Here is an 18,538-nt window from a genome sequence, read left to right as displayed (position 1 = left end):
TTTGAAAAGTTGGTGCCGTATCTCAAAAAAAAATTTTACTTTCCAAAATCTATACCTATAAAAATGGATTTCTGTCTGTCTGTTTGTCTGTCCGTATGTTCCTTATTATAGAATCGAAAACTACTAAATCGATCGGCGTGAAAATTTGCATGTAAGGGTTTTTGGTGCCAGAGAAGGTTCTTATGATGGTTAGCGATCCCTCCCCCACTAAGAGGGGAGGCTCCCGTACAAATCTATACCTATAAAAATGGATTTCTGTCTGTCTGCCCGAATGTTCCTTATAGAATCGAAAACTACTTAACCGATCGGCGTGAAAATTTGCATATAGGGGTTTTTGGGACCAAGAAAGGTTCTTATGATGGTTAGAAACCCCTCCCCCCACTAAGAGATGGTGGGGGGGGGGGCTCCCATACAAATGAAACACAAATTTTTGCATAACTCGAGAACTAATCAAACAAATGGAACAAAATTTTACATGTGGGTGGTTTTAAAGACAAGAATTTTTTCCATGATGAATTGAAACCCCTCCCCACTTCAAGAGGGGGGGGGGAGCTCCCATACAAATTAAATACTAATTTCCTCATAACTCCAGAACTAATCAAGCAAATGGAACCAAATTTAGCATGTGGGTGTTTTTGGTGACAAGATTTTTTTCTATGGTGAATTGAGACCCCTTCCCTCTTTAGGAGGAGAATTATGACCCCTTTCCCCCTTAGGAGGGGGGGCTTCCGTACAAATGAAATACAAATTTTTTCATAACTCGAGAACTAATCAAACAAATGGAACCAAATTTGGCATCTGGGGGGTTTTGGAGGCAAGAATTTTTTCTATGATGAATTAGGACCCCTCTCCACTTTAGGAGGATGGGGGGGGGGGGCTCCTGTACAAATGAAATACAAATTTCCTCATAACTTTAGAACTAATCAAGCAAATAAAACTAAACTTGACATATGGGTGTTTTGGGAGGCAAATTCTTTTTCGATGGTGCATTGAGACCTCTCCCCTCTTCAGGAGGTAAATTATGACCCATCCCCCTATAAAAGGGGACGCTCCCATACAAACGAAATATATACAAATTTCCTCAAAACTAGAAAACTAATCAATCAAAACTACTGAACCAATCGGCGTGAAAATTTGCATGTAGAGGTTTTTGGGGCCAGGGAAGGTTCTTATGATGGTTAGAGACCCCTCCCCCCACTAAGAGGGGGCTTCCATACAAATAAAACATAAAACACAAATTTCTGCATAACTCGAGAACTAATCAAGCAAATGAAACAAAATTTGGCATGTGGGTGTTTTTGGAGACAAGAATTTTTTATGGTGAATTGAGACCCCTCCCATCTTTAGAAGGGGAATTACGATTCCTCTCCCCTTTAAGAGGGGGGGGGGGCTTCCATACAAATGAAATACAAATTTCCTCATAACATTTCCTTAACCCTTGTGGTTGGGGGATAAGGACTCTCATACAAACAAAACAGAAATTTTTGCGTAACTCAAAAACTAATCGAACTCGAGAAATCTTAGACTCTTTCATAACCCTTTAAGCACGGAGGGTTTTAGTTACGATATTTTTGGTTTTTGGATCAATATAAATTTTTTTTATCGCTCGAGATACCAAAACCAGTGTATTCTACACATTGCAATAAATGTTTGCTAAATTTAGCAACCTACACAATTGTGTGGGTTCGGCCTTATCTTATACCATTGCACTATGGGCAAAAACGAGCCGAAAAAACGGATGCAATTAAGATATGGCTTGTAGGCTGATAAAATGTAGGATTTACATAAAATCCTATGTAAAATTTTCCGGAGAATCGCATGGTGCCCACCGCTTTCCTGTTTGTCATCTGGAAGTGCCCCATTTTGCTCATTTTCCCCTATTTTTAACATTTTTTACCCTTTTTGGACTATACCAAGCCAGGTTTTGAAACAACAAAACATGAAAAACCTAATTATTTTGTGTAAAGAAGTTCACAGAATTGAATAGGGTTGCCCCCGTTTAGTTTAGAGCGAGATCATCGCTTCGAGGCTCATAAACTTCAGCTTCTGAAGCAGCGGAACGGTCGCTACGTAGCTATGGAAATACGCGCAACTTTTTGCAAGTTAAGTTTTTACTAATCTTAATACAACAGATATACCGAAACGTCCAGATTGGCTTAAAACATTCAAATGTTGATCCAAGAATTTGTCTTAGAAAATACCGTAGTTGAATACATTTGCCACACCACTTTATTACTTTACAATTTATAAATGACCAGTTTTAGGTTCTGGTAGTACTCTAAACGGAGGTTCAGTAGTGTGGAGCATGAACGAATGCTCTACAGTATAATGTATTCATTCTTACTGACTCAAAATAAGATGGCAGCAGCAAATTTCGTTTTATTTCATCTATTACTTATGACGTGAAAAAATAATCCCACTGCGATCTGGAATATCTATGGGAAAATGGATCCAAAATTTGCTAATATATTTTTTTATTAAAGGTCAATCTAAGGTGGTTCTTTGAAGACAAGTTGTATAAAAATCGATCAAAAAATGGTAAAGATAGAAAAACAGTGGAACGGCAAGTACACTAATTTTTGAAGTCCCGGCGGGAACGTAAAGGTTAAAGTAGGTATGCAATAAGGCCGAACCTACACAATTGTGTAGGTATGAAAAACAATGTGCATAAGTAAGTTGTAAAAGTTATTTCGCGTAAATTTTTAATTACATCAATTAGAAATACTTATTACCAATAATTTTTTATCCAAGCAATTTCGAAAGACGGATCCAATAAGAAAATACGACAGATAAAACTTTTTGCTGTTTTCACAAGATTTTGAAGACTAGACAATAATTAATCCAAACACAAAAGAAAACTTCTTTTCAGCTATTTTCTATTTTTTTTACGTGTTACGATGTTTACACAAGAGATTGGCGCCATATATGTAAAAGTACGACGTTTAGAAAGGAAAGGAAATTTTTTTAAAAGTAGTCATGTCTCACCTACACAATTGTGAGGGCTCGGGCTTAAAGGGATAAAACATTAGTCAATAACAAGACCACCAGAAACTATCAATAGTAACATTAGATGATTCAGGGTGAGACGAACACAGGCCGCGAGTGTTGCCGGCGACCTGCCGTCGGAAGCGCCGGCCACTGCGGGGGACAGCCCCCCGTAGAGATCACCTTTATCTAGGTTTAAGTATTTCCCTAGATCTATTGACCTCTATTACTTTCCTTCAGTTGAGTCACCCCTGCGAAATGGTATTTTCTATGAAAAGATTTTCCGTGAAATGGTACATCCCGCGTAAGTTTTTTCGCGAAATGGTATTCTGCGAAACTCTATATGATTAACCGAGAATTGGAGTTCCGCAGGTATTTGGTATTTGGGCCGAATGGCAGTCGGCGAAATGGTTTGTAATGATGGCGAATATTTAAATGCTATCCGCTTTATTTTATCAGCCTAAGCAATGGGAGAGTTGTTTTCTATTTTACTGTGAGGAAAATTTGTATATTAAAACACCCATGAACTCCTTAGAAACAAACCTCGAGATTGTGATAAAGGGCATCCGAGATTCAGGATTAATGTACAACACAGTTTAATTTCTGGCAATACGAATTGTGTCGGGTCAGCTAGCCTAGTACCTACTGTAGGGAACGTACGAAGTTAGAAGAATTAACGTAAAAATAAATCTAATGAAACTAAATCATTTGTTTCAGTGTAACGGAAATTGCTTTGCATGTGTTGCAAGAATTTGTCATACGAACGGTAAGAGACAAGGAGAGCAATCTTGAATCGGTCAATATGAGACTCACGTATACTGGCACATGGCATGATAAAGCTTGCTCTAAAACCAGAGAGTCAGTTTTTGGACGAACGTAGACGTTTACGGACGTTGTTGTTCCGTGTTCCGGAGGGCTCGGTCGGAGGCAACCGATGCAGACACTACACCTACATAAAATTTGAACAAAATCTTTGCACTTTTATACTTGCTTTTATAGTTTGATTTTCGTGCAATTATTTATTTCAGTGTATACGCAAATGGCATACCTTCTTACTTATTCTGATTGTCAAATTAAAGTCATTCTCGGTTTTGCGGCGCCGTAGTCGTCGTCGTTCCATTGCAAAACAAAAGTGCGTGAATTTGGTTGATTTCAATTTTAAACCCGGAATGCTAAATAAATAAGAAATAATCACTAATTGCTCAGCTTAACAATGTCTTTCCTAAACACTTCATCGGTTCTGCTGCGAACTTTATCGCGATCTTTAGTTTATGGTAGGTTTTATGAGTAGTAAAATAGTTGCATGCTCTACAATGTTACGATTTGTGTTTGCAGCCACTCCACATCGTCACGTTCATCGCTGGGTTGGACCAACATTGCGTGAACTGAAATGCCGCCGAGAGAAAATGGGTCCAGAAGCTGAGCAGCCCCGTTCCAATCACAGCGACTGGAACTACAATGCGGAGTTGTTTGCATTCGGCAAACGTTTGTCCGAACAGTTTGACAGCAAACTGCTGCAGCAAGCCCTCACCCATCGTTCGTTTATTGCACGAGAAGAGCAAAGGCAGACCGAGCTGGGAATCGAAAAGCCCGAGCTGGGTTTGAAGGATAATCGCGAGCTGATCGAGCATGGCAGGAAGCTTATCGATGATTTTGTTCAAGCGTTTCTGCTGACTGCCCTGCCAAGGTTGCCCCGGGAGGGGGTTCGTTCGATTGCCACACATCTTACCGCCGACGACAGGCTGGCGCACGTTTCGAAACATCTTGGGATGAAAGATATAATTTTAGCGGCGGAGTTCCCCATCAATGAACAACTGCTTTCGGAAACGCTCAAGGCTGTGGTCGGTGCTTTGCACCGATCATCCGGTGAGGAACGTGCGTTCCTCTTCGTGCGGGACTTTATCTGCACTCAGCTGAATCAGCAAGACGTTAACGAATATTGGAAGATTGACGATCCACTGGAGTTGCTGAGGCAATATTGTCAGGAGAAAAAACTGGGTGAACCGGAGCCACGTTCCATTGGTTTGGTCGGGAAAAATACCCTGCTGGCGGCACACAATGTGGGCATCTACTGCAACAAGCAGTTTATGGGATCGGGATTCGGTGAGGATGTACATACGGCCGTACAGGAGGCGGCCTGGGACTGCCTCCGGCAGTTGTTTGGTACTACACTGGATATGAAGCCGATCGATTTCGGCTTGGAGTTGGGTGACGTTAGTAAAAATTTAAGGCAAAACAAAGCCGAAAAGTTGTAGCGTAACGGAATTTTAACAGTAAACTAGTGAAAAGAAATGTGCAAGTTTTTTTGTGTTCGGTTTGAAATTTCCTGTACAATTGGGTCATTTATTGCAATTCGCCAGAATGCCAATACTTACATGCTTAGCTCAGGTCCCACCGGTGTCGGAAATGAGATTTCCATCTTTATCCTTTAGTCGCACGCGTCCATTCGAATAGCGGCTCTCCTGGCTTCCGTCCGGGTAGAGAAACTTAGTCGTCCCATCCGGATAGATACGTCGTTTGTGCGCTTTAGTGTGAATCTCCACCTGACCGTTCGGTAGGGTAATCACTTTGTCGTCGTTTCGCTTGATGATCACCGTCGAACCGTCAGCGTATTTCCACTCTTCCGCAATGTCGACACTGTTCGGGTTGGTGGTGCGGATCGACCCGTTCGGGAAATGGACTTCCGTCGAGCCGTCCTTGAAACGGTGTTCGGTTTGGCCGCTGTAAAGAAAAAGGATTAGGGTTATTAGGTTTCGATTTGTAAACAAACACTACTCACTCGGGAAACTCCAGTATTTCCAGTCCGTCCAGGTAGGTCGTGTGCCAGGTGTTTGTTTCGTGATAGTAGTACTTGGTCGTGCCCTCGTTCATGTTGGTCTCCTTGATGTCCTTGTTAAAGTACATCATTCGGATGACCAGCCCATCGGGCGATATTTTCTTCAGATTTCCATTCGGATACCAAATGTCCCGACTGCCGTCATCGTTAACGATTTCTCGTTTTAGACTTTTCATCAGTTCTATCGTTTCCGGGTTGGAATCGGCTGCTGCCGCAGCTGTCGGGGTGACTTTCGAGCTATCTCCCTTTACAGCAGCAGAACCACCTTGAAAAAGATTCTTTTTTGCTTTACTGTGAAAGTAGGAAGACTTTGAACCGTCGGCCGGTTTCGAATCGGAGTCGTCCTGGTCGTCAGTCGTTGTCGATGATTCTTTCTGTTCGGCGGTCTCCACCTCAACCTCTTCCTCACTACTGCTGCTGCTACTAGAAGTATCCACAGCAGGTATTGATCGGCGACTTTCAGTGCTATTCCGTGCATGGCTGATGACCTTGGCTTTGGCAACTTTGCCAGCTACTTTTTTATCAATTACCTCAATGGGCTTCATCCGGGCCGAGAGGATCTGCTTTCGGTGCTTGTCCGGCGATGAGTTTCTGCGCGATTCAGCCGTCCCACTGTCGACCACAGAGGACTGTGGAGCGGCTAGCTTAGCGATATTCTTGTTAATTTCCAACAGCATTCGATTGTTGTTCTGCCGCTTTAGGCGCGCATTTTCAGTTTCCAGCTTTTTGTTGTCCTTCTTCATAACGTCCAGTTCCAGCTGGGTTTCCTTTAGGTCCTTTTCCAAGTTCTTGATTTGCGAACGAAAACGAGCCAGCGAAGAAGCGTGTTTGGCTTCCTTAGCTTTAGCTTCCTTCTGCAGATCAGCGACCTGTTCCTTCAGTCTTAAAATCTCTTCCTTTTCTTTTTTCGTCGGTCTCATCGCTTCCTTCAAAGCTTTCTGACGTTCATCCTCAATTTTAACACGCTCATCGTGGAAATAAACTTCCATCTTAATTCGTTCGTCATTTAGCTTCTCCATCATCTCTTCCCGATCCAGTTCCAGCTTGTTTTTCTCAAGTTCGTGCTCTTGCTTCATTTGCATTAGCTGGGCATTCTCTTTCCGAAAGCTTTCGATCTCTCCATCCAGTTCGGCCAATCGTTGCTTGAGCAGTTCGCTTTTAGCTAAAATATCCTCCCGAATACGAACTTGCTCGGTATCTTCCACAGTTTTCGACTTTGTGGAATCATCCATTTGTTCGACGGATTTCCTACCACCTCTATCGTCCTTTGGCGTAGACATCCGACTATAATTAACCGCCTCCAGCTGGGATTCCACGTCCGTTTCAATCTCAGGCTCCTCTTGCTCAGCGAAACGCACATGCTGCCCAGTTTCCTCGTCATCTGAATCAGTAGAACTGCTATCAAAGTCACTTGTGACTGTCTCCTTCAGAACATGCCTTTTGGGATCCGGAACGGGATGTATTTCAAGGCAAGACGCGTCCTCTACCGGTTCAATCAACGGCTCATGATTGTCCGGAATCAACGTCGAATCCGCCGTTAATCCTCCCAGCAAATCCGTAACATCGATGCTGTTTTCCATCAGCATACGAAGCAGCGTGCTGGCATTGGAAGCAATACTGCCATTCCCCGAAGCTAGCTGGTGCTCTAGCAGCTCAAACAAATCGAGATCTTTCAACTCCTTCAGCTGTCGCAGAACAGCAGCATCCTCTTTTAGCTGCTGTTTCCACGGCAGATCCGGTTGAACCGGCGTCTCCAAAGTTGGTACAACTAAAAAAAATCAAAATCCACTAGTGAATTGGTCACATTATGAGCAAGAACAAGAGCATTTACCTTCTTCCACCGACCCCACGCTGAGCCTTTTTTTAAGAGATTCTATACTGGGCAACAAACTTTCCTCGCTCTCCGAGCGAACCAAGTTTGCCGGGTCAGTAACAACTTTCGAATCAGAAACGGATGGTGGCTTTAACAACTTTTTTTCCTGCACACGATTAATATCCAGTGTCAGAGGTTCATTCCCCGTCGTTTGAGGCCTTTCGGTCCTACTCCTATTGAAAACTTTATCCTTTTCCAACTCCGGTCGCGTTTGCTGCTTACTTTTTCGAGCTCTAGACTTAGCAAGATTAGCATATTTGTACTTTGGAAGGTTATCTAATTTAAAAACATTAGGATCAACTTTAAACCTAGCTTTCAGTCCTTCGCCCCGTTTGAGGAATGGCTTCGGCGGTACCTTAGGTTTGCTCTCATCGTTATTGGGCTTGGGCTTGGGCTCGTCTTCACTGTCTTCTTCGGACTGTGAGCCGTAAGCGTGTTCTTCCTGCTCGGCCACCAACTGCTGCTGCATGTTGGTCAACTCATACTCACGCTCTCCGTCGCTTTCCACCGGATGACTTTGCTTTCCACCTAGGCCCAAAATAGCGTACATCTTTTGCTGTTCCTGGCTGAGTAGTTCCCGCTGGGCGATCTGTTTTTGCAGCAAAGCCCGCTGCTGCTCTTCCTGCCATTGTTTCAGTTGCTCCAAACGGGCTAGTATGCTGCGTGGTGAATCGGACATCGTCAAATAACCATCGAAATACTAAAAGAAGCACTTTTCTGTAACAAAATACTGTACGCAAATCAAAATAAAACTGCACAACACCAAAAATACTAAAAACCGTTGTTTATCAATATGCGTTTGACAAGCCGAACGGTTGCCGCGGCGGCAAATCAAGAAGAGCAAGCGGCAAGCTTGCAAAATTATAGCAAGAAACTTCTAATTTTGTAGGTAGAGTCGTACAGAAGTATAGATCAGCGAAAAAAGGATTAAATGAAGAAAACACATTTTCGATTCGAGAGAATAAATATTCCAGACGTCCCGGATTATGCGGGACAGTCCCGGAATTGGATGACTTGTCCCGGATTACTAAGCGTCCCGCAAAATGTCCCGCATTGATTAATTTTTTAATCGAAACAGTTTCCAAGAATGCAACATAGGAAATTATGTTACTAGTGATGTCCGATTTTTTCAGCTAATCGATTAGTTAACAATCGGTTACTTTTTAGGCGGCCAATAATCGACATCGATTAATCGGCGCTACATAATCGATTAATCGAAATAATCGATTGGTTATAACCTTTACGTCCTGTAACGGGGCGGGATGGGTGTTGGGGCAGGGAGCAGTGACAACCTTCACTTAAGCGCCAGGCAAGGATTAACTTGCCGTGAAGGACCGTGTTTAGCGATACAATCCCGGTCCGGCTAGAATACCTCAGGGCAGGTCCATCAAACGCTCAACTATAAACTTACGAACGAAATGCCGACTAACCTAACATCGGTTGAATCCGTTCGGCCGACTCAACAGGGGGACAAGAGCAACCATCGGCTAGTGCAGTGTCCCCTAGGCATCCTACACCAACCTACCGGAGGCTAACTCGCGAACCGATCTGGGGGGGGGGGCACATTCGGGGACTCACACTTTCCGAGGACACATATCGTAGTAAACACCATTTCGAGGGTTAACAGATCTTCATTTACACGTTTCGTTTAATCTAGTGGTTAGTTTTCTAACCACTGGTTAGTCGACGAAGGGTCTCTGATGTTCCGATGAACAGGTGACTGTGCTAGACTAGCGGTTTCGTAGACCGCTTACAGATATCCCGTACCAAATACGTGGTGGGTGGCAAATGGTGAATCGAATGTTTTAGTTCGACCGGGTCCGACATCCGGTAGCCGGTACGAACGGTGATGAGTCCACTGACAGTAACAATTGGTTATGTGGTGGGTATAGCATACGGTTGGCTTTTCGGCGATCGGTTCCTACGATCGATGGTGTATAGGGCCACGGATGGTAGCAACTGCCTGCTCGCTCGGCGTGTTGCTCGGAGAATCGGATCACGCACTAGTGGTCGACACGTGTTGAGGCCGACTAACGACGGTCGCGCTCTCAAGATCTAAGGGAAGACCTCCGTTTGAAGGAGGGTGCTGGTGGTCTTTTGCTTCGTTCGACTGGGTAATCTAACCTCGCTTTAGCGTCTATATTGTAACCCTTCAAACTGCTCAGCGGGAAGGGAAGGGAAGGGTAATGGTGCTAAAACGGATAGAAACGGTTGTGCGTCACGGCTATTCCTCAATACAATAAGTGTTTCCGTCGCAAACAGAAACCGATGGAAATCAACCAACAATTAGGATAATATCACGATGAATAATGCTACCAGAAACACAATGATCGAGTTTATATTCGGGTCACACCTCAGGAGAAAAATAAACGACCAGGACTGAAACTCCTTTCGAGCTCGCAAACGAAATTTACAATCAAGGTGAAGATAAAATTAGAGGACGGTGACGCTGTTGGTAAAACTCTAGATTATGTATACAATTTACAGGTTTATTTGCCCTCTCCCGACAATTTTGGCTTAAATCTAGGTTACTTGCTTATCTAAGGCTGGTGAAACGACCTTCTCCTCTCAACACCGACGACGGTTTTTCCACACACGGCAATTTAGATGTTAATGTGGTCAAAGTGGCCTCGGCCACCGTAGCTTGATGGTACGGGGTATTGTTCTCGTCCCGCAATGAGTGTATCAACAGCTACGTTACCAAAAGCAAGGGTGTTTGAATTGCAGATATGTTGAATTAGCCGCAGGGAGGCTTTTGCGGTGGGTACGGTCAGCAGTAGACACCGGATGGTATTGCGACTCGGCCTGTACCAAACAATCCAACGGCCAAGAACACCGATTCACTCGCTCTGCGCCGAATGCTGACGGGCACGCAGGCTCACTGGGTACAGTTGCTAGCGCTGACGTTCTGCGCCTGTGAAATAGTCCAAGAATAAAAGGTCCCTCGAGGACCTTTTCGAGGGATATTAGCCTTTTTCACACACCAGCCTTAGTTTTTCCTACACCAGCCTTAGTTTACTTTTGCACATTTTATAATTTGCTTAAAACTATTTTTACCTTTTTTCTTCCTTGTATATCGGCACTATTACTTTTATAATTCTTTTTATCCACGTTTGTTTCTTCGTTACGTGTTTGTAAATTGTTCGCTTTTAGCTCTTTCTGTGTTTTTATAGCTTAACACTAGAATAAACAATAGATTTTACAATAGACTTTTTACTTTCCACAATACACTTTTTTTTTACCACTTGACAATTACCTAGTTTAGTCCTTTTAACTTTACACAACACACGACAAAATCTTCCTTTTCATCTCACCGACAATAATCAAATCGATATAAATATATTTTTAAAATAGTAACGGACAAAACGATTCTCGCGCACTATTATCGTTTACTTTTCCAAACATCAAATGATCTGTTTATCGAGCCTGAGCCCTTTTATAAGTTCGGTCAGTTAAAAATTGAATCTTTAAAAGTTTTTCAATTTTTAACAATCTTTTGTCCTGGCAACCATTATTTACTGTATAATACCCTATGGCTCTGAATACCTTGGTTGTGTTTCTCATGGTATCTGTGGGCAACCCTGTGGGGGGGGACCCCTCCGTCTATCGGGGACGTGGAGGGTTATCCCACTTACAGAGGAATCTTCTGGTTGTATTTGAAAAGGCCTTCCCGAGAGAGTTACCGCTCCGTCCCAGACGAGAGACGCCAGACGTGGAGGGATATAACTCACCCAGTCGATCGCATCACCGTTTCTCTGGCAGATAATTGAGAGAGCTATCCGAAGTGAGTGATCCGTCCGTCCCGGTCGCACTGCGACAGACTTGGAGGGATATCACTCGCCTCGTTGACTGCTAACTCAAACCTGTTGAACTATGCCTGAGAGAGCTTTCCTAAGTGAGTGACCCGTCCGCCCCTCGCAAAGCGAGAGACTTGGAGGGTTATCACCCACTCAGTAGACAGCTTACTCAGGTTGTTTTAGATATGCCCGAACAAGCTTACCCGCGTGAGTGACCGCTCCACCCGAAGGTTTGGAGCGCTATCAATCACACAGTCGACAGCTTGCTCAGAGATGGACTTAGGAAATTTGGATTGGGAATTATGAGCAGATTGAAAAAAGCATGTTAAATTGGCAGAGTTAATTTTATAAAAAATATGTAAACGAAGGTTACAATATTTTCAACCCGTGTTTTTTCCACTTTACTTCTACTTATTGTATCTTTTCCGAATACTCGTTTACTTCGCTTTTCGTCTTCTCATTCGTCTTGCGCCTTCTAACTTCTAGCCCTTTCCAATCTTGCGGGTCGTCTCTTAGGTGGTTATCTTTAAAATCGCTCATTCCCCAGACTGATTTGCCTGTCTTGTCAAGCACAGGACTTTACGACGGGACCGACGATTCAGCTTCGGCTAGTTTCAACAGGTTCCATCCGGTGGGCATTAGCAGGGTTTGTTTACTGTCGCGGTACACTAACCTTTTTCGGGGATAACGGCAGGTAACGCGAACAGGCTTTTAGTGACGGTTGTGTGTGGGATTGGACAATAGGGTTTGTTACCTTATTTATTTTGTAACCTCGTTACAATCCCCGACACCAAAAAATAGTTTTGCGTCCCGTAGTACTGTCCACGAGTGTTTTGGAATGTGCAGTCAGACTTAGACTAGTTACATAGAAATCGAGGAGATCGCATTTTTTGGTTTTTGTATAGAAAAAGACGAAGGGTATTACCCAGTTTTCTAAAAATTCCTTACAAAATTCCGTGTCTGACAGACTGACAAATTTTCGAATTATCTTTTGACGGTGGCACAGTTAGTATCTAGATAAAGTTTAGTTTGGTTTTTAGGCTTCAGCCTGGTATTTAAACCGGCCTACTGCGTGCAAACTGGATGATTAAAAGCAAAGCCTTGGGGTTAAACATCCTTTCTAAGATTTGACCCATCTTTATCAACAGACTTCACAGCCAGATATTAGAGTACAAGACAGTTACGGGGCTATTGCAACAATCCTACTGACTCTATCTAGGAGCACTGCCTGGCTGAGATTTGAACATACGACTACTGGTTTCTTAGATCAGCATAGTATCTCGAAACCAACGAACTGGCTGATTGCGTGTGGTTAATTTAGAAGGTAAGCGCCTGCCACTGTAATAATTAAATTTGTTAGAAATTGTCAAAGAATAAAATTTTAAATAATCCGGCATAATCGATCGGCCAGTTAATCGATTATCTAATAATCGGAACATAAAGCAATCGATTAAAAATTAATCGATTATTTTAGCGGAAAATCGATTAGTTCGATTAATCGAGAAGTAATCGGACATCACTATATGTTACATTGCATGAACAAACCTACTGCTGACACCGGTTGTTAGCTGGTGCACACCCTTCCCAGTCACGGCCACGCCAGCCGGCAGCCGGAAACTCCTCATCTGACCAATGTCGCTGGTGACTGTTCTCTTTATCTCCAGCTTTCGCTTCTTTATCCCCCAGTATTTGAATACTGGAAGAACCCGGGGATAATTTGGTGCCCTCAGCACCAAATTTTTTGAGATGAACAGAAGTCCATGGTCCATTGTAGCATGCAAGCTAAAACTGCGGTAGGCTGTCATGGGACTTAATGAATGGCAAAATCCGCCTGGTGGGGCACCCTAACCCTGTGTATCTTCGAATTCTTGTCCGTCACAAAATACTGGTTTTCACACGAATGCCAGTGAAACAGATCCCTTGCCAAGTCATGATCTTTTATCATGAACCCATCCGCAAAACCAATCTCGAATCTACCACAAACCCTACCGCGAACCTGAGCATGAACACAAGCATCGCGTTTCGTCACCACCCGGCCGCATCCCACGAGACCGTTCATTGTTTGAGGCTTCTGTTGGGCTCCCCCACTTCCTCGGTAACACTTGTAGCCATTCCGAGACGGATTCGCCGTATAGCGGTCAGTATTCAGTTTTTGTCGCCAAAGCACAATCCGTGATGCTGAGATCAGCCTTGACTTTCCAAATGACCCTCAACCGCAGTTGACGATCAAGAGTTCAACTCCAATGTCTGACCCGCGCCTTGTGGACAGCCTTGAGAGTTTCCTTGCAACCCTCAATTACTCACACCACAGCTCTTTTAGAACAATCCGTCAGTGCCGCCAGCTCCCGAGCCGACGCTGATGGATTCTGCAGGTTACTACCATTTCTCCTCCTGCATGATGAATATCTCGAAACCACGTTCCCTTTAAACTGCGAAAAAAAATATACCGAGCAGAACTATTTACAAATAACACAACGCTACCAAAGGTAAGCATCCACGGCCGCTAGGAACGCCGCTGTAGCCAAAATGAAGTGCCCAATTTCTAAATTATCTCATCTTTACTACTCAACAGATTTAGCAAATAAGCCATTCAACATGTCCCGCATTCATCCAAAAAAAATCTGGTCACTTTATATTAACAAGAGATTAACAAACGTTTTCGGATTGTCAATGTATTGTGCTCGTATTCCCTTATACAACTGGACACGATGGTTGAATCAAACGATTAGCATTGAATGATAGGGACAATGATATTCATAAGGTCAATAATGGTGCATGTATGTAAAATCACACATTGTTTTTAATTAAATTTGGCTCATTTATTTTCGCATAATTGGGTATTTTAATTTCCCCAAAAAAGTGGATTTTTTCACCTTATTTGATAGCTCGTCGTTTTCTGCATCTAACAGTTCTTTTTTTATTTCAACTAGGTCAATATTTAATGAAAAAATTAATAAAAATCAAAAATAGAATGATTTGCTGTTTGACAGATATCAACCAAGCTGATTGATTGAAATGATGTCAGAAGTTCTCTCCCTCCCTTCTATCTTTCTGATAGAGCTTTTCATTTTGACCGAGCTTTTGACAGCTCCCGTATGAAACCTGTATCGTCGGTATCGTCCGATGACCATAGTTTATTTATTCACTGTGTTGTCTGAGGTGAGCTGAGAAGAAAAGTGGGTTACTTTTCAGCTATCGTCTTATCCCAAAAAAAAAATTTAAATTAAAAAAATGCTATTTTTATTACATTCACTCGTCAAATTTGAAAAAGTCTTCATGTGACGATACAGTGACATCATATGTTACCATAATATGTTACGAGGTTTCGAAAAATATCGCCCTTGTATCGAAAATATCGTCTATTTTGATCACTAAAAATAACGTACTTAAACGTTATATTTCATGTGCCAGTAGTACGCAATAATTGTATTGTGAATCTGAATTGTTATTTATGCAACTTTTTACAAATTAAAAGCAATAACAAAAGCACAACTTACCAAAAATCGTTTGTGATCGATATTAACTGCATATGCGTTATAAACGAATAAAGTGTATGGTTACGTTTTATTTCAATAATACGCATATTCGCAGTGAGTCAGGTAAAACAGTAGGTCGAGTCCATCGATAGAGGATTCCAAGGCAATCCTCGTTTTGGTCTACTGTCAATTCCTCCAACTAATATCTCATCCATAACGATGAGAAACAGAAGCGGTGATAAAATGCAGCCCTGCCTTACGCCAGCAGTAACCCATATGGGGTCGGACAAGACGCCGTCGTGCAAAACCTTGCACGAGAACGCCTCGTACTGAGCCTCGATGAGATGAACTAGCTTATCTGGAACTCCTCTACGCCTAAGTGCGCCCCAGATGCTTTCGTGGTTGAGTCTGTCGAACTCCTTTTCGAAGTCAACGAACACCAGCAGAAGAGAGTCCTGGAATTCGTTGATCTGCTCCAATATAATGCGGAGCGTTGTGATATGGTCTACACATGATCGGCCAGCACGGAATTCAGCTTGCTGCCGCCGGAGAGTAGCGTCGATCTTCTCCTGGATACGGTTGAGGATTACCTTACAGAGTACTTTGAGAGTAATACAGAGCAACATGATGCCACGCCAGTTACTACATTCAGTTAGGTCTCCTTTCTTAGGGACTTTGACCAATATGCCCTGCATCCAGTCCACCGGAAAAGTTGCGGTTTCCCATATAGTGCTGAAACAAAGCTGATGCATCTTCTGGGCTGACAAAGATGGGTCAGCTTGGAGCATTTCGGCTGAAATACGATCTATCCCTGGCGCTCTATTGGATTTCATACTCTTGATGGCAGCTACAATTTCATCCAGCGACGGCGCTTCGACGAACTGTAGGCGTCATACGCTGCTGGTTTTATTGGTCTCTGACATTTGAAACTCGGAAGAATTGTTCAAAATGTTCAGTCCATCGCTTAAGCTGTTCTGTACGGTCAGTAAGTAGCTGACCAGCTCTGTCCTTTAGCGGCATCTTTGTATTCATCCTGACACCACTAAGGCGGCGAGAAATATGAATATAGTACAACAAACGGATATTACAATTGGCGGCGGCGGTTTCTCCTTGTTCGGCTAGGGAGTTAGTTCAGGCTCTCTTGTCCCGCCTACAAGCACGTTTAACAGCCCTCTCCAGTTCGGCAAGTTCACGCATGTCTTCCGTAAGTAAAGTTCTTGTCTCAAGTCCGTAGAGGATTATCGGTTATTAATATTATTGTACATTGTAAGCTTTGTGCGGCAGCATATGCTCCTTGATCTAAGCGTCTTGCGAAGGGAAAAGTAAGGCTCAATTCGGCGGTCACCAGAGCTCCTAAATATACGAATTCATCAACCACTTCCAGTACAATGCCGTCAATATAGTCATTGACCATGGGAGGCAAACGTTGTTTTTTCTGGAGCCAATTCCTAACATATATTTGGTTTTCGATGCATTAATTTGTAGCACTATCCTCCCAAGATTTCTAGCATTACTAGAAGTATCGAGGTCGGCTACGAAGGCTACTGTTTTAACTGACTCACTGCGAATACGCGTATTATTGAAATAAAACGTAGCCACACGTTTTATTCGTTTATAACGCATATGCAGTTAATATCGATAACAAACGATTTTCTATAAGTTGTGCTTTTGTTATTGCATTTAATTTGTAAAAAGTTGCATAAATAACAATTCAGTTTCACAATACAATTATTGCGTACTACTGGCACATGAAATATAACGTTTAAGTACGTTATTTTTAGTGATCAAAATTAACGATATTTTCGATACAAGGGCGATATTTTTCGAAACCTTTCGAACCAACACGATCCCGCGAATACAACGCATATTCGCAGTGAGTCAGGTAACACAGTAGCCTTTGAAGTCTTTCCAGCTTTTTTTGGGTAGCTTTCTCTTTCGTTTTTGGCCACCAGACCAACGAGGCATAGGTAATCCTGAGTCTGACAATAGCCGAATAGATCCAATGGATCATCTTCGGTTTCAGTCCCCATTACGGCAAGGGGATGGACTGTCCTGTATGTTATACAACATCGCTAATGAGGGTGTGATCCAGTAAGTGGGCTCCAAAACGAGAGGAATGCCAACTCCTAGCCTTCGTTGACGACCTTGACACCATTACTAGAAACCTTCTCAATAACAGGTGCAATGAGAAGTACACCATCGAAGGCATTGGATGCTTTACTCTATATACTTCCATTGCATCAGTTTATAGAATTAGAAGCTGAAAAGAGTGCTCTAAGGATCAAAAGATCAATGAAACTCTTTGAAGGTGATCTAACAGGTCATCTCAGTATTCTAAAAACTATTAGTATTAATCCTATTGTTAAACTAATAATGAAGATTGGATGGAGAAAAAATACAACTTTAATCGAATATTTCGTGTATTTGAGCCTAGACGTGATTCTTGGGAATATGGTGGTCCCGATCTTCGTCCAGGCACAGAGAACAGACATTTATCCTCATATAAAATTTTGCTCAAATGGTGTGTAAACTTTTGAATAAGACACTAGCGACATCTCTCTTACGGTGCACCAGTCGTGCAGCATCCGCGTTGCCAAATTTTATATATTTTCTTGTTATATATTACATATTCGAAATACTGGCAACTCTAACGTCAGTTACCGTAGTAACGGTTGTTGCGTTGCTCGACTTTGTTTATGTTATTATTTGTCGACTAACATTTGAAAAGGGCGGATAAGCCAACTGTCAAACAGAACGAGTGAGAGTTCATTTTCCTATGCTGCTCCAGCAAAAAATAACTCTCGCTCGGTCTGTTTGACAGTTGGCTTATCCGCCCCTTTCAAATGTTGGTCGACATTTGTTGAACTCGGCTAAAGATTGTTAAAAGAAGCCGAATAGCGTTTCAAGTTTTTTTATTCCGATAACGTGAACGTGATAATTCCGCATTGCATCGTTCCATTCTTTTGTTAACACCGTCTAACGCCCCCGAAGCAGCACTTGCAGTATCTTTCTCTGACCACCTTCCAGAAAACTTCCCGTATTGCTTCGTCGATGCCCGGTGCTGCAGCCTTTGGATTTATTCATTGATATCTCGGAGCTGGCAATCGCTTTATTTACGGCATTTTGTCAGTTTGTTCAGTGTACAGCAATGACTCTTGACGCAAAATTCGTAACCGCAATCACCCTTGGCGAGGGCGAACGGGTATGGAATTTATGATTTAACGCTGTTTTTTCGGTCTAAGAACCAGTATTAAATTCGATTCATTGGCGAGAATCATGTGCAAGCAATTTCGCATCCTCCATCTACCTTCATTTTCTGAAAATGCAGAAAACTGTTTATTCATAAAAACAGTTTGTCGAAAGGGTTAAAAAGGAATCATTTAATCATTCAGCAATCAACAATGTGATGAATGTTGTTTACTTTTATTTCAAGTTTGATAGATTGAGTAAACGATAAACGATGAATGCTTTATAGAAAATGTGACGAATGCTTTGATCAGCAATGCCTTTCAGTGATGTGAGCGCCACACAACTGGAGCATTACCATATACTTTCAAAATGGCAGCTGATC

General features: G+C 42.6%; 2 protein-coding genes across 2 annotated transcripts; one reads left to right on the top strand and one right to left on the bottom strand.

Moving 5' to 3' along the window:
- The first annotated feature begins 4,103 nt into the window (after positions 1-4,103).
- Positions 4,104-5,265, top strand: LOC128741688 (39S ribosomal protein L44, mitochondrial). The gene is made up of 2 exons (XM_053837652.1): positions 4,104-4,259; positions 4,321-5,265. Exons 1-2 carry the CDS (start codon positions 4,199-4,201, stop codon positions 5,238-5,240), a joined length of 981 nt encoding a protein of 326 aa, XP_053693627.1. The 5' UTR covers positions 4,104-4,198; the 3' UTR covers positions 5,241-5,265.
- A 52-nt stretch (positions 5,266-5,317) lies between these two features.
- On the bottom strand, positions 5,318-8,373 carry LOC128741683 (inner centromere protein A). The gene is made up of 3 exons (XM_053837647.1): positions 7,653-8,373; positions 5,765-7,589; positions 5,318-5,706 (listed from the first exon to the last, which is right to left on the bottom strand). Exons 1-3 carry the CDS (start codon positions 8,371-8,373, stop codon positions 5,370-5,372), a joined length of 2,883 nt encoding a protein of 960 aa, XP_053693622.1. The 3' UTR covers positions 5,318-5,369.
- Between the last annotated feature and the right edge of the window lie 10,165 nt (positions 8,374-18,538).

This window comes from Sabethes cyaneus, chromosome 3 (assembly GCF_943734655.1).
Source record: "Sabethes cyaneus chromosome 3, idSabCyanKW18_F2, whole genome shotgun sequence".
Taxonomy (NCBI): Eukaryota; Metazoa; Arthropoda; class Insecta; order Diptera; family Culicidae; genus Sabethes; species Sabethes cyaneus.
This window is presented reverse-complemented; position numbering and strand designations above follow the sequence as displayed.

What these genes read in the sequence shown, in the direction of transcription:
- LOC128741688 (XM_053837652.1), top strand. Translation starts at nt 4,199, where the DNA reads ATGTCTTTCCTAAACACTTCATCGGTTCTGCTGCGAACTTTATCGCGA. An exon ending in ATCGCGATCTTTAGTTTATG is followed by an intron (nt 4,260 to 4,320) that starts GTAGGTTTTATG and finishes TTGTGTTTGCAG; the next exon opens with CCACTCCACATCGTCACGTT.
- LOC128741683 (XM_053837647.1), bottom strand. Translation starts at nt 8,373, where the DNA reads ATGTCCGATTCACCACGCAGCATACTAGCCCGTTTGGAGCAACTGAAA. An exon ending in CGTGGGGTCGGTGGAAGAAG is followed by an intron (nt 7,590 to 7,652) that starts GTAAATGCTCTT and finishes GATTTTTTTTAG; the next exon opens with TTGTACCAACTTTGGAGACG. An exon ending in GAAATACTGGAGTTTCCCGA is followed by an intron (nt 5,707 to 5,764) that starts GTGAGTAGTGTT and finishes TTTTCTTTACAG; the next exon opens with CGGCCAAACCGAACACCGTT.